The 25607-nt window shown below is 46.1% G+C and overlaps 1 protein-coding gene, 1 long non-coding RNA gene and 7 other non-coding genes across 16 annotated transcripts; 1 reads left to right on the forward strand and 8 right to left on the reverse strand.

Moving 5' to 3' along the window:
* Nucleotides 1-1846: 1846 nt before the first annotated feature.
* Nucleotides 1847-5324, reverse strand: LOC131909720 (uncharacterized). Of its 7 annotated transcripts, XR_009378923.1 has the most exons (9): nucleotides 5217-5324; nucleotides 4675-4727; nucleotides 4374-4455; nucleotides 3821-4177; nucleotides 3167-3223; nucleotides 2950-2984; nucleotides 2712-2748; nucleotides 2406-2447; nucleotides 1847-2164 (listed from the first exon to the last, which is right to left on the reverse strand). It is a non-coding gene; the product is annotated as an uncharacterized LOC131909720 (long non-coding RNA). The 7 variants fall into 7 exon arrangements; XR_009378920.1 differs by having other exon boundaries at nucleotides 1847-2447; XR_009378921.1 differs by having other exon boundaries at nucleotides 2712-2984.
* LOC131902907 (small nucleolar RNA SNORD22) lies at nucleotides 2241-2366 on the reverse strand. The gene has a single exon (XR_009377177.1). It is a non-coding gene; the product is annotated as a small nucleolar RNA SNORD22 (small nucleolar RNA).
* On the reverse strand, nucleotides 2569-2636 carry LOC131902906 (small nucleolar RNA SNORD31). The gene has a single exon (XR_009377176.1). It is a non-coding gene; the product is annotated as a small nucleolar RNA SNORD31 (small nucleolar RNA).
* Nucleotides 2815-2883, reverse strand: LOC131902905 (small nucleolar RNA SNORD30). Its single transcript, XR_009377175.1, has one exon. It is a non-coding gene; the product is annotated as a small nucleolar RNA SNORD30 (small nucleolar RNA).
* On the reverse strand, nucleotides 3052-3116 carry LOC131902901 (small nucleolar RNA SNORD29). The gene has a single exon (XR_009377171.1). It is a non-coding gene; the product is annotated as a small nucleolar RNA SNORD29 (small nucleolar RNA).
* LOC131902902 (small nucleolar RNA SNORD28) lies at nucleotides 3915-3988 on the reverse strand. The gene has a single exon (XR_009377172.1). It is a non-coding gene; the product is annotated as a small nucleolar RNA SNORD28 (small nucleolar RNA).
* Nucleotides 4254-4322, reverse strand: LOC131902903 (small nucleolar RNA SNORD27). The gene has a single exon (XR_009377173.1). It is a non-coding gene; the product is annotated as a small nucleolar RNA SNORD27 (small nucleolar RNA).
* LOC131902904 (small nucleolar RNA SNORD26) lies at nucleotides 4536-4612 on the reverse strand. The gene has a single exon (XR_009377174.1). It is a non-coding gene; the product is annotated as a small nucleolar RNA SNORD26 (small nucleolar RNA).
* Nucleotides 5080-23347, forward strand: Slc3a2 (solute carrier family 3 member 2). 2 transcript variants are annotated; one of them, XM_059261515.1, is made up of 10 exons: nucleotides 5080-5171; nucleotides 16943-17353; nucleotides 17749-17922; nucleotides 18763-18857; nucleotides 20960-21028; nucleotides 21166-21224; nucleotides 21378-21558; nucleotides 21641-21784; nucleotides 22703-22786; nucleotides 22882-23347. In XM_059261515.1, the coding sequence occupies exons 1-10, from the start codon at nucleotides 5099-5101 to the stop codon at nucleotides 23251-23253; spliced, it is 1662 nt and encodes a 553-aa protein (XP_059117498.1). In that variant the 5' UTR covers nucleotides 5080-5098; the 3' UTR covers nucleotides 23254-23347. The 2 variants fall into 2 exon arrangements, with proteins under 2 accessions (XP_059117498.1, XP_059117490.1); XM_059261507.1 differs by lacking the exon at nucleotides 5080-5171 and adding an exon at nucleotides 5367-5722.
* Nucleotides 23348-25607: the final 2260 nt, after the last annotated feature.

Raw genomic sequence — 25607 nt, forward strand, 5'->3', positions numbered from 1 at the left:
TAGTGCACATGCGGCAAAATGCCCTAGTGCTTTGAGTGGGAATAACCCATGTATGAATTGTCAGATGACACAGCTAAGATACAACCACAGTTCCTTTTGTGTGCATCAGTCTTCCGTGGTTTTGGATTTGCTATGTAGCCAAAGATGATACTATCTGGGATTACAGGTGTGACACCAGATCCCACCAGTAACTTCATATCCAACTCCTTGCTACTAGAAATCAACCATTCTGGCATTTTATGCTAATTGGTTTTACCTGCATATATTTCTGTTTGAGGGTGTCAGATCTTGGAATTACAGTTGTCAGCTGCCATTCGGGTGCTGGGAATTGAACCCAGGTCCTCTGGAAGAGCAGTTAGTGCTCTTAAACGCTGAACCATCCCTCTGCTCCCCTCAACTCTTTAAGAGTAACCAGTAGCTTCCCATAGTGTATAGCCTTGCCTAATGGTTAATTTTTTTGTTAGTCTATTTCCCTTTCCTGGTGGAATGGCCAATTACTTGTCTTGTTTCATTTTGGCAGGTACCTGAGAGGATTAGTGAGTTAAGACAGCAATACGAAGTAGCTGACCTGACAAAACCTGTTCTCAGTCTCTTAGCACAGGACTTGAGATTCAAAGTTAAATTTTTTTTTTTTTTTTTTTTTTTGGTTTTTCGAGACAGGGTTTCTCTGTGTAGCTTTGCGCCTTTCCTGGATCTCGCTCTGTATCCCAGGCTGGCCTTGAACTGCCTCCTGAGTGCTGGGATTAAAGGCGTGCGCCACCACTGCCCGGCTAAAGTTAAAATTTTTGAATTATGCCTGACACACCCATGAAACCAAAATGCCTCTGATCTACAAGCCCCTCGCCCTGAAACGCTGGAGGATATTGCTTATGGCAGCTAACCAACCAGTCATTGTCACCCTAATCATTTGATTGTCTACACTACTGTGCACTATCCCGTGGGCTGGAATTTCAGACTGGAGGTAGGTCAGCAGGATGTTTGCTTGGCAGACTGGACCAAATGGGAAATGTAATTAATTATGGGTTTTCTTTAAGATGCTACAAACTGATCCTGGCCAGGGTTTAATTAAAGCTTGCTTCAAAGTTGGCTCTAACTGTGGTAGTGGTCGTTTTCTGCAGGCTCTCTACATACATGAATAGACCTACATGAACAGAACATGGCTGTTCTTTCATTTGGCAGCCAAAATTTTGGATTATCCCATCTGAGGACATAATAAAACCCAGGGATTAATACCCTCTTTAAGCAAATGGTGTTGGAAGACAAGCCTTTCATAGGCTACAGTGAGGCTAGAGTAGTCTAGGGGACTACACAACCAGCACCTGAAGTTTCCTGAGACTTGAGCAATTTCTGGGAGGGCCATGAACAAGACAGTCCTTGCAGTAGCTCTTTCTACACATACTGACTGCCCAAGTTTGTTCATTGTCAAGGACAGAGCCTGAGTCCCCAAGTCAGGCCCCCAGCCAGCTAAGTGTGAGGCTAGCCAGCCTTCATGGCAGCAAGGACAGAGCCTAGGACTTGTCCAGGCTTGCTCAAATATAACTGTAAACCCCAACCAGAAAATTCAATTGTTACATACCCTCACCCAATCATATGACAGAGACTTGTGGTACCCTGATTGTTTTTCCCTTTAAAAACCCCTCACTCAGAGGGCAAGGCTGTCATCCACTTGCTGTTTCAGGACAGCAGCTTGCTTGTTAGGGATAAACCTGTGTGGTCTTGTGATGTGGCACAGCACTGGCAAGCCTTTAGACCCTAATTCCTAGGACCCACCCAAACAAATGCAAGTAACAAACTTTAAGGACACCCAACAGCATTCACTTTCAGTACTAAACAGATGAACCACACCACAAATTCTAAAGAATTTAATTAAGAAAATGAAGACAGACAACTTCAAATTGTCAAAACTGTATGTAGAGGGAGCAGAGATGTCTTTACATCCTTGAAGATTTGGATTCCTGTAAAATAAGTTACAATTAGGCAAATGTATGTAGCATGCCCAATGCACCCACACCCTCCTGTCTTCAGTGTTAAGGCACACACGTGGTACACGACAATACAGCTTGTCTAATCACTGTTGGGTTCCTCCAGCCTGCCCCCATACTCAGTGCCAATGATCCAAAGGGGCTACCTACCATTCACATGCTCCTCATTCTTTTCCTCAGACCTGGAAATAAAGAGACAAGCTACCTTATGCTCTTTAATCAATCGACAATTCTTCCCTGTCTGTATACAGAAACTCAATCCCTCAGACAGTTCCTTCTGGAACAAATTTTCCTCTTTTCCCCCAGCCAGCCCCAGTGGGTTCACCTTTTCAGGCTCTGGTGCTAGGACAGGAAGTAAGACGTGTGAATGTTTCTTCATGGGGAAATTATAGTTAAGTACACCTTACATCTAAGTTTTCTTACCTCATTCCAGCCTGGCCTTGAGTGAAGACAGTTTTTATTTCCCTGCAAGATAGACCAGAAAGTAGGCCCATTATCCCTTTTGCTTAGAAGAAAATTATTTGTAATGGGAGCTCATTTTATAGAGATCATGTGCTAACTTTTCATAATTGATCTAGGGTGAGCTCACAACTCAGTAAATACCTTTCTTCACAGCTATCAGACTGGGGCGGTATTCAACTCATCACTGGTGAGCAAGAATTCACTAGATCAAAGCACTGCACAATGGTACCATTTACATAGCAAACAGCATTACAAAAGCATATTTACCTGGCATGGTTCCTTGTCTTTAGGCAGGACACCAAATCTGAAACAAGATGGTCAATGTTTAAATCATGCAACCAACTGTTCCCATCTAACCCATTTTTCTGAGATAATTCAGATTTCCAAGTCTCAACAGCAATCATCAGCCGAACGAGATTCTATGAAAGTCATCATATATGTTAAGTGCCTTTAGGAACTTTGAAACCCAATGTTACATGCATGGGTACACACTAGTTTTACTTACCTCTGTACCAACAGGTATGTTACTGCTAACAGAACCTGAGGGGGGAAAACAACTGTTTAATGAAAGGCTGGATGCAGGTACCCAGAGACACTCTGCTATTCTGTTTCTCAGGTGTTCATATGTTTTCACGGACAGTCATAGTGAGCTAGTTTAATTCATCATAGAAACTGCCTTCTTGAACAAACCCCATCCAAAGGGGGGGAAAAAAAAAACTAACCTCTGAATGCTGGAGATTCATGGTATACAGGAATACACGCCTCCTGAATCAAGAAAGCTAATTAGATAAAAACCCAGAAATAGTTACTACCCATCTTAGTCTTTCTTCTTGAGGCAGCATTTCCCTGGAACTCAAGAGGTCAACCTGCCTCTGCCTGCTGAGTCCTGGGATTATAGGTGTGCAGCACCACCATGTCTGGCTATCTTACTATTCTTAACAGACAGCCAGGAACTCTAAATATATGGTGTTGTTCTTTGGTTCCTATGGATCCAATTCTCTTCCACACTGTTACCCAACTGGCAAAATATTGAGCACTCTGATTTGGTTTGTGTGTACTTAAGTACCTAGGAGAAATAGGGAGGCAAATGAAATTCCAAAGAAACAGGGTGCTGGAGAGATGGCTCAGAGGTTAAGAGCAATGTTTGCTCTTCCAGAAGTCTTGATTTCAATTCCCAGCAACCACATGGTGCTCACAACCATTTGTAATGAGAGCTGGTGCCCTCTTCTGGCCAAAATAGCACTGTACACATAATAAACCTTAAAAAAGCCCAAAAAACAGAATACTGTTTAAAAGGATGGCTTGTTTGCTTTGGTGACAAACCCCATTAGTTATCTAAACAAGCTCAACTTCATTAATAAGGAAAATGACCTCACCTTTAGACAAATCATCGGGACAACCTGGGAATGAGTAACAAGCAGTTATTTTTCAACCATCAAGATGGACCAATATTCCTTCATTACCACTAACTGCCATCAGAACTCTAACATGCTATTAATTCACACCTTCACAGAGCATCAGTGCATTGATTCAAATCATCTGACAGTGACTCGGGTTTAAGAACTTAGTAAGATGGTGTTCTCTAGAAGTAAGTAGAGCACACGAGCTCTAAGGGGGCAGTGTGCTGCTTCAATGTTTTTTCCACAGATGAGAATGCCCTAGTCTCATTAGGACAATTACCTGTATTTATCCTGTGATGTAGTTTGAGTTCCTCAGAGTTGAGTTACAGGATGCTGGACACAGAAAAACCAAACCATTACTTAATTTAATCATAGCCGCCCCGGCACTCTCTCCATCCTTTTTCAGCCCACTTTTCAGTAGAAAGATGACATCACTAGAATTCAGTCATATGCTTGTCATTTACACTCATCATTAAGTGGTCATTTAAATGTGCTCCCTCTTAAGTGTGCATAAACCATGTTTACCCACCTTGACTACTAGCAAAATGTCCTCTTTGTAAGAGTAACCTAGCCTGGCTCCAAAGTGTAAAATCCGTTGAGATTAACCATATCTGAGTAAGAAAAAAAGAAAGAAAACACCTCAGTAACAGACCTTACTCCAAACCAAACCCAAATATCTGCTGTAGACTGTGCTACTCAGAGAACTTTTTTCTTTTCTCCACTACACCATCAGAAAGAGAGAGTTCAGGTTTTAAATCATCCCTGCAGCACAGTTATATACTACAGTCAGCAAAACCAAGACCAACAAAAGTAAAGCCATAAGCACTTACTCTTAAAACAAGAACACACTTCCATTCCTCCGTATGCAATCACGTTCCCAAATCTACAAAGGAATGTTATCATTCGGTTACTTCTATACCTCTTTTTAAGACATAGCTGGGCGGGGGCAGAAGGCTTTAGGTCCAGGGCCAGCCTCCTCAGAGTTACTTATCCTCATGGAAATCAGTACAGGTCTGTGAGAAGGTACTCATCATAGGGGACGGCCCTGCACCGCCGCCACCATTTTGTCCTTCACAAAGCCCTGCTGTGCCAAGGTCTTGAAGAGCCCCAAACGTAACTAACCTCCCTGCCCCAGTTACGTAAGTTAAAAAGGATCACGTCTGGGAAACGCTATGTTCATGCGGGCTCTTAAAAAAAAAAATAAGAACCACCAGAAACAATTCTTTCACGAGGAAAAGCCAGACGTGGTAGTTCATGCCTTTAATCGCAACAGGGGCAGGCAGATGCCTGTGGGACCGAAGCCCGCCGCCGATACTGCGTGAGACAGGTTGGTAAAAGACAAAACGAAACAGCCGTAGGAAACCACACTTACCAAGACCACGGAAAAATGAGACCGAAAAGAACAACGGCCGTCCCTTAAATACCATTTCGCAGAGGCCCACGGGACTTGGAGGCGGGACTAGGAGGGACGCACGCGCTTACGTAAACGACGTGCAGGCCGGGGGAATTGTGGGTACAGGATTCCGCCAAAGCGCGTTAAGAGCGCTCCGCCTTGAACTTGAGGCGCGAAAAGAGGCGCAGGCGCTGTAGGGGAGTGCGGCGGCCCTCCCTGGGCGCTGCGGCTAGGTGGTTCCAGCCCACTGCAGATGAAACGTCATCGCTTGAGGCTTGGCTTCGTAACCACTGCGGCTTGACTGTCTGGGTTACGGCCACCGGTCCCCATACCTTTACCTGGTTCCTTGCCCTCAAGCTAAAGATCCATCGCTATGGATCCCGAACCTAATGAACACTCCACCGGCGGCGTCTCGGTTCCCCGCCAGCCGCCCAGCAAGCAGACGGGGCCTGACGTCCAGGTTGTCAGCGCAGGGGGCGACTCAGGTACTGGGCCCCTGGCTGAGCTCGGTTGGAGATCCCTTGCATGGAGCCGTTTAGGGAAACAAAATCAGGCCTCGATGCCCCGCGTCATTCTGGAGACAGATTTTTTTTTTTTTTTTTTGACTCTCCGTGTTTTGCTGTCTAGTCTGTTTTCTCCATGATCTTGGCCCGAATGAAGTAGGGCCAACATTAGGTGTCATTTTTGGAGCATGTTGCATGTTTTTGTTCTTAACAGTGCTATAGATTAAACCTGAGACTATGTGCATGTATAGACAAGCGCTCTACTACTGAGTCTGATACCTCTCCACACAAATGGGCTTACCGTTTCAAGCACCCTATATTGTCCACAATACCAAGAGGTAGGGACATCGACAACCCTCATTTTATACATAGGTGGTCTTATATCTAAGAGCTCTTGGGGGGAGGTTCTTAAAATTTAACAATTGTCTAGGTCACAGTTAGCTATAGATTGGTTATTGAGACTATGCAGCAACATCACATCATTAATCATTTATAGCAAACATCTATGTGCATAAGCTTTCGTTGTAACATTTATTAGTCTCTTACTAGTGGTTCTAATGCATGACCTCATTTAATAATCCTACTATTCGAGATGGAAGGTGTTAAGGTAAAGTCATAGATGTGGAACCTGAGGCCTAAAGAGATTAAGCTGAATGTTACCCAAATAAGCAATATCAGATCCAAGGTATAAATCCAGACAGCCTGATTCCGAAATCATCACTGGTTGCTCTTGAAGCAGACCCTGGTTCATTTCACAGCTATCTGCAATTCCAGTTTCAGGAGATCTAATATCCACCTCTAGCCTCTAAGGGCACCTGGCACACATGCAGTACTCATACATGCATGTAGGCAAAACACTCAAATACCTAAAGTAAATAAATTTAAAATTTAATAAAAGAAGATGCTGTGCATTTTGATACATGCTTTTAATCCCAGCACTAGGGAGGCAGAGACAGGCAAAGTTTGAGGCCAGCATGTTCTATGTAATGAGTTCCAGGCCAGCCAGGGCTACATAGTTGAAACCTTTTGTTTGAAAAACCAAGAAATAAATAAATAAAATAGTTCAGTGAGAGAGGAGAAATGGCTCAGTGGTTAAGAGCCTGTACTCTCCTAGAGTGTCTGAGTTTCATCCTAGCACCCATGTCAAGTGACTCACAACTGCCTATAATTCCAGTATATGTCCAACTGGCCTCTGAGGGCACCTGTATTCATGTGCAGAGACTCGTGTGTACACACAATTGAAAAAAATAAATTTTTTTTGAGACAGGGTCTCTACATAGCCCTGGTTGTCCTGGAACTCACTATGCAGAACCAGCCTTGAACTTAAAGAGATTCTTCTGCTTCTCCTTCCCAAGCACTGAGATTAAAGGTGTGCACTGCCATGCCAGGCTCATAATTTTTTTTTTAAAGAACAGTTTGAGAGTACACTTCAAGTGGCAATGGGCTGGACAGAAACTACCATACCTGTGTGCATTTCATCTTGATGCTTTTGCATGTAGTTGTTTGCACGGTAATTTGGGGAGCAAGCAAATACACAATAATAAATAAATAATCTTTGGGCCTGCTTATCTTTCCTTGTGACCCTGTCCACTGGAAAAAGGATAGTCTTTTCCCTAGTTGTCACATGAAAAAATACCACAAATAAAGTATATGTCTACTAGCAGGCCAGAAGCCATTTATTTAAATTTATTATTTTTGTTTTATGAGTATGAGTGTTTTGCCTGCATGCATGTATGTGTATTACATGTGTGCCTGGTACTCACAGAGGCTAGAAGAGGGCACTGGATCCCCTGAAACTGCAGTTAGAATGGTTGTGAACTACCATGTGGGTGCTGGCAGCTGAACCCAGAGCAACAAAAACTAGTGACCTCTGAGCCATCTCTCCAATCCCCAGTAAATTTGTTTTATTTTGTTTCGGATTTATTTATTTTATGTCTGTGTTTTGCCTCTGTCTATACAAGTGTACCATATGTGTGCCCAGTGCCCAAGGAGGCTAGGGGAGGGTGGTACCGTGACATATGGCTGGAGCCCACCCCCTTCTTTCCTTTCTTTTGACCTGGCTAGGCTAGCCTTTGTTTCCCTGGCTGGAGGACTGCAAGCCACCATCACCACAAACCGTTTTATGTGTGTGTTTTGCCTGCGTGTATGTCTGTGCACCGTGTGCATGCAGTGCCCATGGAGACTAGATGAGGTACTTGGATCCTATGAGGCTGCAGTTAACCGATGGTTGTAAGCTGCTATCTAGGTGCTGTGAATTGAACCAGGGTCCTCTGGACAAGCAGTTGGTGCTCTTAACCACTGAGCAATTTCTCCAGGCTCCTTCCTTCTTTCCTCCTTCCCTCCTCTTCCTTCCTTCCTTCCTTTCTCCCTCCCTCCCTTTCTCTTTCTCTCCCTCTTCCTTCCTCCCTCCCTCACTCTCTCTTTCTCTCCCCCTTCCTTCCTTCCTTCCTTCCTTCCTTCCTTCCTTCCTTCCTTCCTTCCTTCCTTCCTTCCTTCTTCTCTTTCTCTTCCTCCCTCCCTCCCTCTCTCTCTCTTCCTTTTCCTTTTTTCTTTTGGATTTTTCAAGACAGGGTTTCTCTGTGTAGCCCTGGCTGTCCTGGATCTCCCTCTGCAGAGCAGACTGGCCTCAAACTCACAAAGATCCGCCTTCCCTGCCTCCCGAGTGCTGGGATGTGCCATCACCTCCCGGCTACTTTTTTTTTTAATGTGGGTTCTGGAGTGTTTATAACAGGGGCTAAAGTGATGGCTCAGGAGTTAAGATCAAATGCTGTTCTTGTAGAGGACCCAAGTTCAGTTCCTAACACCCATATTGTGTCACTTACAGCCACCTGTAACTCCAGCTCCAGGGAATATAGCGCCCCTCTTCTGGCCTCCTTGGGCACTTGCACATATGTGGTATATATTTACACAGACTTACATAAATTAAAGTTAAAAAGAAAACAAAAGCAAACCGAAACAAAATAATCCCATTTTCCATATGAGAAAAGTGAATATTATATTAAATTACCCCAAATCACTACCTGGCTACTGGGGCAGAGCTGTCACTTAGGTACTCTAATCTCTACTTTTGACCCATTAAGGAAAATTATCCAGATCTTGGGAATATGCAAACTTGAGTGCATTGATGAAAAGCAGGCCTACCTTCATTGGAGATTAACTATTCTAGTAATAAATATTTGTAATCTTTTTATTGTCTGCTGATTTGGGCATTTTATGATTGCTATATTTGAAAGGGACTCCCACACAGTGGGGGCTCTCTTCAGACCCCAGATTAGGCAGAGACCCACCCAAACATCTGTATTCACAGAGATCCTTTATTAAGCAGGGAAGAAAAGTTAAAGTGGCTGCTTTCTGACTCAAGCAGAAAAACAGCAGCAAATGACCTTGCAGGTGTCATTCTTAAGAAGAGAAAAAGGAGAGGTCTGTGTTAGAATGGATTAGGATGCAGATAAGGGATGAGGGAGAAGGGGAAGGGGAAAAGGGAAAGTGGGCGGGTGGTATTTGTCACAGAGGACAAAGGACTGCCTCTGGGTGGAGGGGAGACAGACATGGCACATAAGCTTATGTTGGTTTATAAAGGGAAAGGGGGAAACCCCATGTTAGGATGAGGTGTTTTATTTTAATTGGGCATGTTAATTAGGTGAATCAAAGGGGGTTTTGAGTGCTGGATTTTGGTGGTCAGCCTCAGGAGGAGGAAGTGGCCAAATAAGGGAATAGACCTTGGTGGCCAGCTTTAGAAATGTAATCTACCGGTTTTTAGCAAGGCAGAGGGAATGGGGGAGAAGGGCAAGGCCTGCCAGAGCCATGCTTGAGTGGGCTGGTGTCCCTTCAATATTACCTTGTCAATTCTTAGCCTCTACCCTCTAAGTACTGGGATTACAGGTGTGTGCCAGGACACCAGTTTTATGAGGTGGTGAGGTTCAAACCCATGACTTTTTTTATTTTTTTTTTTGAGACAGGGTTTCTCTATGTAACAGCTCTGGCTGTCCTGGAACATGCTTTGTAGAGCAGCCTGGCCTCAAACTCACAGACATCCATCTGCCTCTGCCTCCTGAATGCTGGGATTATAGGCATATACCACCACCACCTGTCCAAAACCAGGATTTTTGTAAACTAGCAAGCCTTCTACTAATTGATCTACATCCCTAGCCTTACCCCTAGTTGGTTGTTTCTTTCAACCATAAACGGCCACACTGCAGTTTCTTCCCTTCTAGTTCATTTTTTTACTTTGTAGCTAGGGTGTTCAATTCCCAGCACTCATATGGAAGCTAACAACCATCTGTAATTTCAGTTCCAGGGGATCTGACACACTTCTGGTCTCCAAGGACACTAGACATGTACATGGTGCACAAACATACATGCAAACAAAATACCCTTACACATAAAATAAAACCTGTTTAAAAAATTGCTTAAGTTCACTTCTCAACTCCCAGTCCTCAGTGCTTCTCCACTGCCCTTGGGCTACAGTCCAGTTTGACTAGTACTGCTGGAAAGAAGCCCTGCTCCCTTACCAGTGTGTTCTGCCCTAGTTTCCTGTCTGTTGCTGTGACAAAGTACCCCGACCAAAGGCAACTTAGGAGAGAGAGTGGTTTATTATAGCTTACAGTTTCAGGTTACAGTCCATCATTGTCAGGAAGTCAAGACAAACCTCAAGAGGCCAAGAACAAAAATGAACGAATGCATTCACGGGCACCTGTTTGCTTGCTTGTGCTCAGCTCAACTTCTCTACTCTGAGACAACTGGGGACCCCGTATGGAATGAGGAATGAAGGATGCCATATGCATGAGTTTTGTCTTCCTACATCAGTTAATTTAAGTAAGACAGTCCCCCACAGACATGGCTACAGGTCAAACCAATGTGGATAATCCCTCATTGGGATTCTCTTCCCAGGTGATTCTGGGTTATGTCAAGTTGTTAATTAAAATTGACCGTTTATGGCCGGGAGGTGGTGGCGCACGCCTTTAATCCCAGCACTTGGGAGGCAAAGGCAGGCGGATCTCTGTGAGTTCGAGGCCAGCCTGGTCTCCAAAGCGAGTGCCAGGAAAGGCGCAAAGCTACACAGAGAAACACTGTTTTGAAAAAAACGAAAAAAAAAAAAAAAGTTGACCATTTTATTTATTTATTTATTTATTTATTTATTTATTTATTTTGGTGTTTTGAGACAGGGTTTTTCTGTGAAGTTTTGCGCCTTTCCTGGAACTCACTCTGTAGACCAGGCTGGCCTTGAACTCACAGAGATCCACTTGCCTCTGCCTCCCGAGTGCTGGGATTAAAGGCGTGCGCCATCACTGCCCGGCTATTTTATTTATTTATTTATTTATTTTCTGCCCCTCCCCCTATTTTATTATTATTTTTTAAAGATTTATTTATTATGTTGTATACAGTGTTCTGTCTGCATGTATGCCTGCCGGCCAGAAGAAAACACCAGATCTCATTACAGATGGTTGTGAGCCACCATGTGGTTGTTGGGAATTGAACTCAGGACCTCTGGAAGAATAGTCAGTCTTCTTAACCTCTGAGCCATCTCTCCAGCCCCCATTTTTTTTTTTTAAAGAAATCTTTATTGCAAGTATTTGTGTGTGTGTGAGCCCACATGTGCAGGTAAGCCACAGTACACATGTAGAGGTCAGAAGGCAACTTTCAGGAGTTGTTTCTCTCTTACTATATGAGTCCCAGAGATACAACACAGGTTATGTGAGTCCCAGGGACTAACCACCAGGCTTCAAAGCAAGTGCCTTTACTTGCTATCTCACCAGTTCCCTCCCCAGAGCCTGACACACCACTCCTACCAGCCACAAAATTCCTGATTTGATCTTTTTTTTTTTTTTTTTTTTTTTTTTTTGGTTTTTCGAGACAGGGTTTCTCTGTGTAGCTTTGTGCCTTTCCTGGGACTCACTTGGTAGCCCAGGCTGGCCTCGAACTCACAGAGATCCACCTGGCTCTGCCTCCCGAGTGCTGGGATTAAAGGCGTGCGCCACCACCGCCCGGCTTCCCATTTGATCTTATGCAGGTGAATCATCTCCCTATTACCTAGCAGGGTATAAGACACAAATGGAAATCAATATGTAATTACTAGTTTATTGTTTCAGATGCATAGATGGTAGATGATAGAGATAGACAGATGATGGATAAGTTAGTATGTGCTAGGTGGCACTCTAACCACTAAGTTATACAGATATATACACATATTTTGTTTTTGAGAGCTTGGACTGCTTTTGAACTCTTACTCCTCATGCCTCAATCTCCCTCTATATTTTTTACTGATCTTTTTCCAGTCCAATTGGTCCTCCATCACTGGTTGTTAATCAAATGAGCTTGCTGTTAGAGTGCTACCAAATAAATGTTTGGCCAAAGAACAACCCTGCCCCCACCTGGTAGCAAGAGGCACTGCCTCCTTGTAGTGGAAAAAGGAAATGTGCAAATGTGGAGAGCTTCACCAGGAACTGGGAGACCCAGGGGGGAAGTTCTGTCTGTCAGTCTTAGTTTGTTTTAGGGATCCAACACAGGAACTTGAACATGCTAAACACACACTGTACCACTAAGCTATGCTCCTAACACTATGCATTTATTTATTTTATATTTTTGATTTTTTGAGACAGGGTTTTGTAGCTAAAGAGTTTCTCTCTGGGTCCTGCCAAGCCCGTAGCCCACTTATAAAATAAACACACAGACGCTTAGATTATTTAAACTGCTCTGCCATTAACTCAGGCCTACCATTATCTAGCTCTTACTTACACTTAAACTCAGCCCATTTCTGTTAATCTATGTGTCGCCATGTGTTCCCTGGCTTTACCTGCTGCTCCCTGGACGGCCCGGCGGGCTGGTGTCTCCTCCAGACTTCCACCTCCCAGCCTCTCTTCTCTGTTTGTCCTGCTTATCCTATACTTCCTGCCTGGCTACTGGCCAATCAGCGTTTTATTTATTCACAACATACAGGACATCTCACAGCAGGGTTTCTCTGTGTAACCCTGGCTTTCCTGGAACTTGCTTTGTAGACCAAGCTAGCCTTGAACTCACAAAGATCTGCCTCCCTCTGCCTCCCTCTGCCTCCCTAGTGCTGGGATTAAAGGCATGTGCTAGCTGCATTTATTTATTTAACAATATATTTTTGTTTATTTACTTATTTGTGTGAGCAGGTGCCATGTAGCAAGTGTGGAGTTCAGAAGACCATTTTCAAGAGGCATTTCTCTCCTCCCACCATGTGAGTTCCAGGAATCAAACTCAGGTCATACTTGACAGCAGGGACTTAGCCATCTTCCCAGCCCCTGAGTTAATTTTATCAGTATTTTTATGGTTCTGAGGATTGGACACAGGCCTTGTATGTGCTTGGCAAGTGCTCCTACTATTGAGCTACACCCCCGGTCTAATTAATAGGCAGAAAAATTAATCAAAAAATATTTATTTATGAGTATGGGTGTTTTTTGCCTGCATGTACGTTTCTGTACACCATGTGTGTGCAGTGCCCTTGGAGGCCAGGAGAGGGCATAGGAGCCCCTGGAACTGGAATTACAGACTGTTTTTAGCTGCCATGTGGGTACTGGGAATTGAACTCTGGTTCTGTGGAAGAGCAGTTATTGCTCTTAACCACTGAGCCATCTCTCCACCCCACACTGTTATTTTATTTTTGAGATCATGTTTCCCTCTGTAGCCCAGGCTGGTTTGGAACTTGTGATCTTCCTGCTTCAGGCTTCCAAAGTGCTAGGATTCCAGGTGTTTCTCATACCAAGCTTCCTCCTACTTAGTTTTTCAAGGCTGTTTCAGAATATGACTGGCACCCACAAGTCCTTTCATTTCTTCTTTTGTGTAGTCTATTCAAGACACCCTCTATAGTGCTTTTTTGCATGATGCATAAACAATGGTGGTTCCAGTCGGGGGTGGTCTAGGCTGCCAGCTTGTATTACTTCCAGTGTTTGGTTTGCTTCAGGCTGGAAGAACCGTTTCATGTTATCAAAGACCTGCGAGGTCTGTGTGACCTTAGGACTTGATAGGCTCAGATAGTATTCAGCTCCCGGTAGGCTGTTCTGTATGTGCCTTGGGTACCTGTGATGGATGTGGTGGTTCATTCCCACTCGTCTTGGTAGGCTGTTCTGTATGTGCCTTGGGTACCTGTGATGGATGTGGTGGTTCATTCCCACTCGTCTTTGCATCTTCAGTGACTCAGCTATTTCTCTTCTTTCTCATTGTCAGCTCTAGACAGTAGTGGAGCTACCACTTAGCTTCTAAAGGAGGAGGAGGCCCCTCTCGCCAGTGCTCTGCTGCTGACTTCGGGATGTGCCTCCTCTGGGCCTCTTCTTGGACTTAGTTCTCACTATGGCCTCACATAATCTACTTCTCCCAGCATTATCTATTGCATTTACTTTGTTTTTGTCTTTGCTGTTGCTTGTTTCTGAGTCGGGGTTTCAGGTAGCCCAGGCTGGCCTCAAAGTTGCTGTGTAGTTGATGGTACTTTGAACTTTTCCTGCCTCCCCTTTGAGTGCTAAGGTTATAGGCCTGTGCCTCCTCTGCGCCTGGTTTATGTGGTGGTCGGGACAGAACCCAGAACCCACTTTTCAAGTGTTAAGCAAGCACTTTACCAACCGAGCTGCATCCGTAGCCCTTCACCCTTCAGTGCCTGTGGTGCTGCAGATTGAACCCTGGATCTTGCACATGGTAGGTAATTCCCCTCCTTTGAACTGCATTCCTAGCTCTAAGTTTATTTTAGTCAACACACACTAGCAGGATATGAAGCTCTCTGTTTACCTCTGGAGTCTTGAACTCCTTCTTCCCTTTCCTCTTTCTCTCCTCTCTGTCATGTCAGAGTCTCCTGTAGCCCAGACTTGCCTCACTGTGCTTCTGAGGCTGGCCTTGAACTCCTAATCCTATCTCCAATTCCCAAATGCTTGGATTGTATGCATATGCCACCATGCCTGGTACCTCTGGCCTCTTTCTCTATAGTTTTTTTTTTCCTGTCCTCCATTGCTACCATTTTGTTTTAGTTTGAACAGTAACAAGACTTGGTTTGCTTCTACACTAACCACTTCATCTTGATATAGTAGTGCTTAACTTTGTTTAGTTGCTTCTAAGAAGGGCAGAGTGGGTTTGAGTCCTACACTTCATCCACTCATTTACCAAACACGTATGAAGGGCTTAGAGTATAGTATCTGAGAAGACAAACTGATTGACAGATAGCACAAGGCTCTCACCACTCTCTTCAAGGGCAGACACTTAGACAAGGAAGCAGAGACAAATGGTAGGCCCTGGATTGTAGCAGTGACAAGTGACAGGTGGAGGGAAAGTAATTCCAGGTGAGCGCTCTCTCACAGCAGGGCAACAGCATATACGAGAGGCATAAGACTGGAGATACCCTGTGTCTTATGAGATTGGCAGGTGCTGGAAAGTTGATGTGGCTGGACAGTAGTGATTGGGAAGCTGTGCTGGGTGAAAAGACTGAGCAGGTGAGTTCACTTCTCTAAGACGGTTAGGAATTGATTTCTGCCACCTGAGCTGTGGGGGCTGGGAGATGCTATGCTACCTTAAAATTTTATTTTATTTTGTGGGGGCAGTGAGCATGTGGAGGCCAGAGGACAACTTTTGGGAGTCAGTTCTCTTTCCACCATGTGGATCGAACTTAGATTGTCAGGCTTGGTGGGCAAGCACATTTACCAGATGAACATGCTGTGTTTCTAGGAGCATTACACTGAAACATCTCAAGGAGTGCTTCTGCTTGCACAGTCCTCAAACCTGGAGCTTTCGTGCTGGGTATAAGTCTGTCCTGAACCTTTCTTATCTGGCATGCCCAGGGCAAGGTAGACCTCTTATCATCTGTGAACACTGGCATGAAACTTAACCTTTACTCACTTTGCCTCTTCCTAGGAGCTGGTATGTAGGCTTTTCTCTAGAGAGGCTGGGGAGGACCTTTGGTAATTTGAAAGGCAGGTAACGAGACGTTTCATACCCCTGTCTACTGTTCAGATCTTGGCTTCTGCTTTCTTCCAAATATATAGCAATCTTGGCTGCCAGCCTAGGTGGGAGCGGGAGAAAAGACCTGTTTTCTTAAGCTCCTCTCTGAAAACAACTCAACTGGCTGTAAAGAACAAGACGTTCCTGAGAGTGTTGGCACCTCCTGGTGTTGATGTCCAGTTGTCCCTGCTGTGAACCCAGTCTGCCCCATTCACCTTTCCTCTTGGAGGGAATTTGGGAAGCTTCCAAAGTGTGAGGGAACTAAGCTGCTTCCAGGGCCTAGCATAGTCAAGTGATGTAGAAAGCCTGGCATACTGGAGGGTTTGAGAAGTACTGGAAGGTGGGTAAGAGTCAGAACATCGTGTATATTCAAAATGCCTGAATGCCTTTGGAATGTTTATCACAGCCCCATTAGTCTCTTCTGGATGTCCGATTCCCAGTTGCCCAGCATTCTCTCACTAGTAGCTAAGGTAGGATAAGAAGGGTAGTGTCCACTTCAACTGCAGTTCTTGCCTGCAGATTAATCTTAAATCAGGGAGAAGAACGGATTAGAGTTAATTCTATGCAGTTGATGAACAAGATTGGAGTGGGTGCTCAGTAAATAGTTGCTGCCTGAGGAATTAAATTCAGAGTCTTGAAAGGTGCGTGGGAGTAAGCCCCGAGGGAGAATCCAGGACCTGAGCTAAGACTCTGTCCGTTGTCTCAGGAGACAAGACCTCGTGTGGGGAAAGCAGAAGTGGGATGTAGTTGCCTCAGTGTGCAAGGGTCTGTGTGAAGTTGGAGAGATCGGGTGTTAGCCAGAGCCCTGCCTGGGGCGAAGGCATGATAGGTGTGAATGGAGATTGGTGCCATCCTGCTGAGAGGATAGAGGCCTTGCAGGGAGTGGTGCCTGACGTTCGGAGGAGGGGCTTTGGAACTTGATCAGGACAAATTGTTTGTTTGTTATCCTATAAGTGACTGACTCCGTGTTCAGTTTCCCAGACTCTGACTGGAAGAAGCATTAGGGACAGAGGTTCAAGCAGCGAGGCTGCACACTGTGTAGCTGCTGGAGTCGAGAAACTATTTCACGGCATCCCTTTAAGGGGCGGACTGGGGCGGAGCTCCCGGGTCACTTCCCCGCCGCGACGCCCGCCGGGCGGCAGAAGCAGTTAGGGAAGCTGAGCCTGCCTCACGATCGTGGGACAGCTCTCTGTTCTCGGAGGTCCAGGCAGGATTCGAGCCGCCCCACTGACCACAAGCCGTGTCGTGTCACTGGTTCCGCAGGCACCATGAGCCAGGACACCGAAGTGGACATGAAGGAGGTGGAGCTGAACGAGATAGAACCCGAGAAGCAGCCTATGAACGCAGCGGCCGGGGCGGCGGCAGGGGAGAAGAACGGCCTGGTGAAGATCAAGGTGGCCGAAGACGAGGCGGAGGCCGGGGCCAAGTTCACAGGCTTGTCCAAGGAGGAGCTGTTGAAGGTAGCCGGCAGCCCGGGCTGGGTGCGCACCCGCTGGGTGCTGCTGCTGCTCTTCTGGCTCGGCTGGCTCGGCATGCTGGCGGGCGCCGTGGTCATCATCGTTCGGGCGCCGCGCTGCCGCGAGCTGCCGGTTCAGAGGTGGTGGCACAAGGGCGCCCTCTATCGCGTCGGCAACCTTCAGGCCTTCGTAGGCCCGAACGAGGGAGGCATAGCTGGTGAGTGGGCGGCACACCCTCGTCCCTTTCTCCGTGTGCCCCTCATTTAACCGGGCCCTCTGCTGCTCTGCTTCCTCCTCTCCCTCTCCAGACGAACTCAGATGGTTCTCCACTGCTCCCTGGCAAACAATCACTCCTTCCTTTCTTTAAAAAACAAACTCTACCCCTACCCCTGCTTCTTCCTGAGGGTGGCTGACTCAGCACTTTCTCCTCCCCAACCACGAGGCGCCTGAGCTAGTTCAAACCAGTTTCTGAAGTAAAGTGCGAGGCTCCTTGCGTCAGCCACTTTGTCTCGTGATCCAGCCCCCTGAGGGGAGTGGGGAAAGTGGTGGAGAGAATGGAGGCCTGAGGCTTGTCATGCCTCACTGGTTAACTCGTCCTTCTCCTCACTGTAGGTCTGAAGAAGCATCTGGATTACTTGAGCACCCTGAAGGTGAAGGGCCTAGTGTTGGGCCCGATTCACAAGAACGAGAAGGATGAAATCAATGGAACCGACTTGAGACAGATCGACTCCACTTTAGGCTCCCAGGAAGATTTTAAAGACCTTCTGCAATCTGCCAAGAAAAAGAGTAGGTCTTTCCAAGGAAGCAGAAAGGTTTGGCATTCTGGCCAAGAAGCAGGACAGGAGTTTTTTGGTTTTTTTTTTTTAATCTTGTTTACTCCTGACTGGTTCAGAGTGTTTCTAGGGCAGGCACAGGAGAGATCTGTTAGGATTCACACTAAACAGTCTGCTTCCTGAGTTCTCTTCTTGGCTGGGTGATTTTTATTTATCTATTTTTGTTTTGGTTTTGAGGTAGAATCTCAACATGTAACTCTGGTTGGTTGGCCCGTACCTTACTATGTAGACCAGGCTGGATGCAAGTTGACAGAGCTCTACTGGTCTCCAGTGCTAGGCTTAAGTGTGCCAGCATAGCTGGCCGAAATCAATGGTTTTTAAGTTTATAAGGTGGATCCTTCGTGTGTAAGAGATTCAACTATTGTTTTATAGCTCAATAAGGAGGGCTGAGAATGTTGGTAAGAGTGCTTGCCTAGTACCCGTGAAGCACGAGTTTGATTCCCCCCCCCCCCACAATGTAAACATAGAGAAGCGTATACCTATAATCTCAACACTTGGGAGGTAGATGCAGGAGCCTATCCTCAGCCCATACACATAAAACTCTGTCTCAAGGGAAAAAAGAAAGAAACCAAAACCTCAATATTGAAACATGTTGAAAGACTTCTTGAGGGGGGACCCAGGTCTTGTAGCTCAAACTTAATTGTGCCATTGTAAAATTGACTGAGGGATTTGATGGGATTCATTCAGGTCCAGGATACAAACCGTACATAGGTGCACTTGGTAGCCTTCTGTTGAGGTTCCTTGCTTCTCCTTCTCACCCCAAAGGATTCCTCTCAACTGGTTGTTGTTCTAGGCATTCACATTATTTTGGACCTCACTCCCAACTACCGGGGCCAGAATGCATGGTTCCTCCCTGCTCAGGCTGACATTGTAGCCACCAAAGTGAAGGTGAGTTTTATGGTTGGTGGCAGACTGTGGATTAATTCACAGCAATCCTTGTGTGCACTTAGCAAGGTTCTCATAATCAGGAATACCTCCTCCCATAGCCTGAAGGATAGGCCCACGGTGCACAGTGTTTTTTCTTGTTTCTTTTCTGACTGCTCTTTTTGTGTGTGTGTTTCCTTTACTCTAGAAGCCAAGCCATGCCAGGAAGGGAATTTCTCAGATGTTAGTCTGGAAGTTTGATTTTTCTTTTTGTGATAGGAAGTCTTTTCTTTCTCTGTGGGAATCCTGATCTGACTGGTTTCCCAGTTTTTGTTTGTTATGTTTGGAATGGAGCCCAGTCTGGAATTATAAGTACTGGGGTCTTACTATGTATCTGGGATTATGCCAAGTATTTTATTATTTAAAAAATTTTTTAACTGCACTATGAATTTTTTTTAAACAGACATGTTTATTTTTTAATTATTTATTTTTATTTTACGTACATTGGTGTTTTGCTTGCATATATGTCTGTTTGAGAGCATCAGATCCCCTGGATCAGAAGTTACAGACAGCTGTGATCTGCCATGTGTGTGCTGGGAATTGAACCCGGGTCCTCTGGAAGAGCAGTCAGTACTCTTAATTGATGAGCCATCTCCAGCCCCACTATGAATTTTTTAAATAAGATTTGTTTTTCATGTGTATGAGTGTTTTGCCTGCATGTATGTATGTGCACCATGTGCATGTCTGGTAGCCCAGGAAGCCAGAAGAGGGTGATGGATCCCCCTGGAGCTGAAGTTAGAAGCAGTTGTGAGCTGGCCTATGGGTGCTAAGAACTGAACCTGGGTCCTCGTAACCACTGAGCCATCTCTCTAGACCCCATCCCAAGTATTTTATAGCTTTTTAAAAATTTGTTTTGTAATGCCACAAAATACCTGTTACTGTTAATCTGTGAATGAGGAATGAGACTTCATGTGCTCCAAATTTGAAGTTTCAATGATCTTTTCTAATCTGCCTTTCCTTGTAGTGGTTTAAACTGTATAGCCACCAGGCGGGGGTAAAGCTTCCAGGGTCCCCCTAGCTTCTGATGCCTAGGTTTCAGGACACTGGCACCGCCAGGAGGGACATAACAAAAGAAGAGGCAGATGCTGACACTTTGCTGTTAGCTGTGATTCTGAGGGAGGATTTTGGATTCTCAGCACGTGGGTCAGACTCCTGTAATCATCTAGTTTGGCTCTTGCCAGTTGCTTGGAGATTTGTGTTTTAGACCTCTGTTGCTGAGGATGACCTTGAACTCCTGATCCTCTTGCCTTCCAAGTGCTGGGATCTTATGATCATAGGAAGTTCAAAGTACTGAGAAAGCCTGAGAGTTGGAGGCTGGAGCATCAGAAGTTAAAAGACAGCCTCAGTTATGTAGTGAGTTGGAGACAGGTCTTAAGCCAAAAAGAAAAGCTACTGGTAATGTTTTCAGGTGGGAGCCTCAGCTGAAGATGGAGAGCGGATGAGAAGGGAAGAAAGCGGGTGTGGGGGCGTGGTTCTGTGCTTAGTGCCAGTTGAAACCAGGGCTTAAGCCTTCAGGCCTGGGCTTGCTCTGCAGAGTTGGCCTCTTTTTGGATGTCTCAACAGCCCCCAGGCTGTGTTTTGAATTTCAAACTTTTCATTCTTGGCCGTGCTCCCACCAGCTCTTGTGGGAGAGCACACACTCTCCAGGCCTCGGGAAACTGGGAGAGGATAAGTACATTTGCCTCAGGGTCTTGATGGGCATTTTAGGTCCTGTCTCTGCTGTTCCCTGATTATGATCTTGGCCATGACATCTTGCTTCTCTGAGCTTGTTTCTTCATCTCTAATTTGAGGGAATTTTCATTCTACATACCAAGTGTTAGGTGCTAGAGCTGTGCAAACATGTTTTCTCTTGGGCCATTTCTGTAGCTGTTAAAAGCGAAGCTATGTGATTTGCCAAAGGCAAAAATAGAGAATAGAAAAATGCTATTATACACTAAGAGCATACCAAGGGCTAACCTTTGAAGAGAGAGAGTGAAACCTGTTTTGTAGAAGTCTCAGGGAAATTTGAGGTAGGTGAGGGCTTACTTATGTGTTGATCTTTTTCCTCTATTCTTTTGTCCCTGCAGGAAGCTCTGACTTCTTGGTTGCAGGATGGTGTGGATGGGTTCCAAGTTCGGGATGTGGGAAAACTGATGGTGAGTGCCTTTTTGGTGAGGCAAAGCTTTGGTGAGAAGAGGGGGTGGGTCTCAGCCAGGGCTCGGTGATGTTCTCTGTTCTGATTCTGCTTTTTCTTTCTTTTTCTTTTTTTTCTTTTTTTTTTCTTTTTTGCTAGGATGCATCCTTATACTTGGCTGAGTGGCAGAATATCACCAAGAACTTCAGTGAGGATAGGTAGGTACCCAACACCCTTGCCTGGCTGAGCCCGTTGTGAGAGCCCCTTGGAGCGCTAAGCCCTCAGTGGGAGTTTCCTGGTCTTGAAAACTGTTCACTTTTATTCTTCTCTCTGCCTTGTGCTAATGACACTCCTGCCCTTGCTTTGTGCAGGCTCTTGATTGCAGGGACCGACTCCTCTGACCTGCAGCAAATCGTGAGCATACTTGACTCCACCAGCGACCTGCTGTTGACTAGCTCCTATCTGTCCAATTCCAGTTTTACTGGGGAGCACACAGAGTTGCTAGTCACTCGGTATTTGAATGCCACTGGCAGTCACTGGTGCAGCTGGAGTGTAAGTACCATGCTGGTTGGGTGTAGGGGAGATGGAAGGTGGTGGTTGTGGGGTGGAGGTGCTCACAGGCATCTTCCTCCAGGTGTCTCAGGCAGGACTCCTGACAGCCTCTGTACCAGCTCAGCTCCTCCGACTCTACCAGCTGCTGCTCTTCACTCTGCCAGGGACCCCTGTTTTCAGCTATGGGGATGAGATTGGCCTGCAGGCAGCTGTCCTTCCTGGACAGGTACCACTTGTTTTCTGCCCAGCACAGTGTGGAAAGAGTGTTTATGTATCACATCTTGGCATCTTGTGGATAGCAGCAGACAGACAACAGCCCCGAGGTGGAACTTTGTTAAAATCCTTGTCAGTCATCCTGTGGGCTGTGTGGCAAGTGTATATGTTTTAAACAGGGTTTTCCTGTTGTCATATTCACTGTATATCCTGGGCTGGCCTCAGACATCATGTAGCATATTCTCCTGGAGTAGAACTCAGCTGGAGATACATCTGTGCATGCATGTGCGTGTGTATGGTGTAGGTACATGCACAGAGATCAGCGTACAGCTTGGTGGAGTAAGTTCTTGCCTTCAGCCTTTATGTGGGTTCTGGGGATCAAACTCAGGTTGTCAGGCTTGCATGGCAGGTGCTTTTCTCTTGAGCCATCTTGCCAGACCAAAGGACTTATTTTTAAAGGTAATGCCTGTTGTTTTGTAATATGTTCAGAACAGTAGCCAATGTTTTGTTGGACAGTGGTATTCTGCACCCATTTGATAGGCTCTGAGCCCTCTGGAAACTCAAGGTTTAGTGAGAGTCCACACAAGCAGAGAGGTACAAGGTGAGGGTGCCATGATGAGGTGTTGCCACAAAGACCTCTACCAGCAGGAAAAAATTTACAAAATGATGAAATGAAAATAAGGGATGGGCCGGGCGGTGGTGGTGCACGCCTTTAATCCCAGCACTCGGGAGGCAGAGCCAGGTGGATCTCTGTGAGTTCGAGGCCAACCTGGGCTACCAAGTGAGTCCCAGGAAAGGCGCAAAGCTACACAGAGAAACCCTGTCTCGAAAAACCAAAAAAAAAAAAAAAAAAAAAAAAAAGAAAATAAGGAATGGGAAGAAAGGGAGTGGACCCATCCCTTTTTAAAGTCCCCCACTTTCTGTTTGTTAGCCTGTGGAGGCCCCATTCATGCCATGGGATGAATCCATCCTTTCCCGAATCCCAGGACTCGTAAGCGCCAACATGACAGTGAAGGTACGCAGTTTGGGCCTGACCCTCATGGCGGGCAGGTGGCTTACAGATGTCCAGTAGACCCTCACTCCGTCCTTCTGTGTGTCCTTCATTTTCAGGGCCAGAGTGAAGACCGTGGCTCCCTCCTTACTCAGTTCCGGTGGCTGAGTGACCGTCGGGGTAAAGAACGCTCTCTGTTGCATGGTGACTTCCATGCACTGGCCTCCCCATCTGGCCTCTTCTCCTACATCCGCCACTGGGACCAGAATGAGCGTTACTTGGTGGTGCTCAACTTTCAGGATGTGGGCCTGTCAGCCAGGCTAGGGGCCTATCACCTCCCTGCTGGCATAAGTCTGCCAGCCAGCGCTAACCTGTTACTTAGTACCAACAGTACCCGGCTAGGCCAAGAGGAGGGCACCTCTCTGAATCTGGAAAACCTGAGGCTGAATCCTCATGAGGGCTTGCTGTTACATTTCCCCTATGTGGCTTGACCCTACCTGTCTAGGGCCTACCACCCTCCTCTCCTCTCCCCAGGCCTTTTGAATTCTGGGTTCTCTCTCTCTCTCTCTCTCTCTCTCTCTCTCTCTCTCTTTTTAAAAAAAAAAAAAACTTGCAGATTACATATGAATTCTCACACTGGGTGTTTTTGTCTTCAAATAAAAATAACCCCTGCCTGATGAGGTTGTGTCTTCCCTTCGTCTCTCATCAAAGCAGCACTTTCTCCCCCTGTTCTCTTTGGCATACCCCCAGTAGTCCCAGTTCTATACAGCTGCTCCAGCTCCTAATTTTTTATTTTTTGTTTGGAGGGGGCGGTTTTGAGACAAGGTTTCTCTGTGTAACCCTAGTGGTCCTGGAACTCGCTCTCTAGACCAGGCTGGTCTCAAACTCGGAGATCTGCCTGCCTCTGCCTTGCTAGTGTGTAGCTCTTAAATTAATCATTCAGGGACCAAGGCAGAGAGGGGCCCTTCCAAAGTTAGCAGCAAGGTGTCTGGGCTGGAGCAGCAGGCACACCTCCTCCCCCTGGCCTAGGTGTCCTGAGGTCTTAGGTATCACCCGCTTTGCCTTACCTTCCTTAGCTCAGGTCTGCAGCCCTGCTGTCAGTTCTCATTTTTGCCAAATTTGTCTCTTCAAGGAGGAAGAGTGGGGGTGGGATGACCTGAAGACTACCACTGCCAGGGCCTGGGGCTTCTAGCAGAGAACAGAAGACAAAAGACAAAAAAAGCCCCTTTATTCGGTGGTGAGGCATTTACCCAGTATGCACTGCACTCTTTGATCCCTCACACCAAAACCCACTACAGAAAAAAGCCAACAAGACAAAACCTTTGCTTCTTTAGGGTATGTAGTCTCTTGTGTGGAGATGGAGAAGAAATAAGGAATGAACATTTTTGTATGATAGATACTGTGAGTGATCAAAAAGGAAAAAGTGGGGCTGGGGAGACGGCTCAGAGGTTAAGAGCACTGGCTGCTTTTGCAGAGGACCCAGGTTCAGTTCCCAGAACCCACATGGCAGCTCATAGCCATCATTTACTGCAGTTCCAGGGAATCAGCACCCATTTCTGGTTTTGCAGGCACCAGTCTTGCCTGTGATTTACATACATATATGCAGGCAAAGCACACAAATAAGAAGGAAAAGTGAAACTGTAAAGAGCAAGAGGTTTGGGGTTGGGTTTGGAGGAAGTCCATCCCACCAAGCAGGCGAACTTCTAACCCATGGCCTACCAAGGTATGAATGTGGCCCAGTACAAAGTCATAAACAGTTGATTACACTTGTTACATTACAGTGTCAAAGGTTAGACATAGCTGGCAGATCTGGGGGAGCTGTCGGGTGTCTGAATGGGAACGTGATTGGTGCCTGTGTGGCAGGGGTAAAGGAGTAAGAAATGAAGGTTATTCGGCAAGGGGGTGGGCAGATCACAGAGGGTACAAAGTTAGGTGGACTGCAGGGCCGTGGTCCTCAGCCCTTGGGACTGCTCTTTAACAGCAGCTGTAAGCCAGTGGTTCCACGAGATCCCTCAGGTGGGCTGAACGAGGGATGAGTCACAGCATTGTTTTATTAGCAAAAGGGTAGACAACCAGGGAAAAGAAGAGGTGCATGGGCAGAGCCTCAGAGCGTGGGAAGGTTTTCTATATTTTCTCTTGAGGATTATCTCCTAGCCACAAATCGTAACAAGGAAGCAGGAAACTCACTTGAGCCTTTGGTGACCAGAGTTTTGGATTGTCTCAGAGTTTCAGTGGAGCCAAGAATGACCTTGAACTCCTGGTCCTCCCACCTCTACCCGGTAAAATTGCTTGCAGGCTCCACCTTGACTTGTTTCTGCTTTTTTGAGGCAGTATCTAGCAATGTAGTCCAGACTGTCTTCAAACTATAGTAGTTCTGCCTTGGTCTTCTGAGTGCTGGTGTTACAGACATGTATCACCATGCCCCGTTTCCTGTTTCCCTGGAGCAGAATCACAGATTGACTTCAGTCTCCCAGCCCCTCCCAAGGCTCTGGACAAATACTTTTCCCCATATGTTAAACTTGGGCAGCCTGGCTGATATCCCCAAAGACAACTCCCAAGACAGGACATTCCAGAGGCCTAGACATTACTTACCTTGAAGCTGAGGACAAAGGCCAGGCTTGAGAACAAGAGTCGTTTGGAACTGTAGGTAGGGTCAGAGGGAGTGGAATAGGGGTTGGAGAGCCTGGAGCAGAGTGACTTCTAACTGGTTTTAACAGGCTTGATGTTGTATGATTAGTTGGGGAGCAGGGAGGTTGGGGAAGCTGGTTTGGAACTGTAACCAAGGATATATGATGGAGGGGGTAGTCAAAAGTGGTTGCATCTTGTATTGATTTTACAGGTCAGT

This window comes from Peromyscus eremicus, chromosome 1 (assembly GCF_949786415.1).
Source record: "Peromyscus eremicus chromosome 1, PerEre_H2_v1, whole genome shotgun sequence".
Taxonomy (NCBI): Eukaryota; Metazoa; Chordata; class Mammalia; order Rodentia; family Cricetidae; genus Peromyscus; species Peromyscus eremicus.

Excerpts from the sequence above, each read along its gene's own strand:
- Slc3a2 (XM_059261507.1), top strand. The coding sequence starts at position 5,611 with ATGGATCCCGAACCTAATGAACACTCCACCGGCGGCGTCTCGGTTCCC. Across the intron at positions 21,225-21,377 it reads AAGAACTTCAGTGAGGATAG|GCTCTTGATTGCAGGGACCG; the intron begins GTAGGTACCCAA and ends TGCTTTGTGCAG. Across the intron at positions 21,559-21,640 it reads GTCACTGGTGCAGCTGGAGT|GTGTCTCAGGCAGGACTCCT; the intron begins GTAAGTACCATG and ends ATCTTCCTCCAG.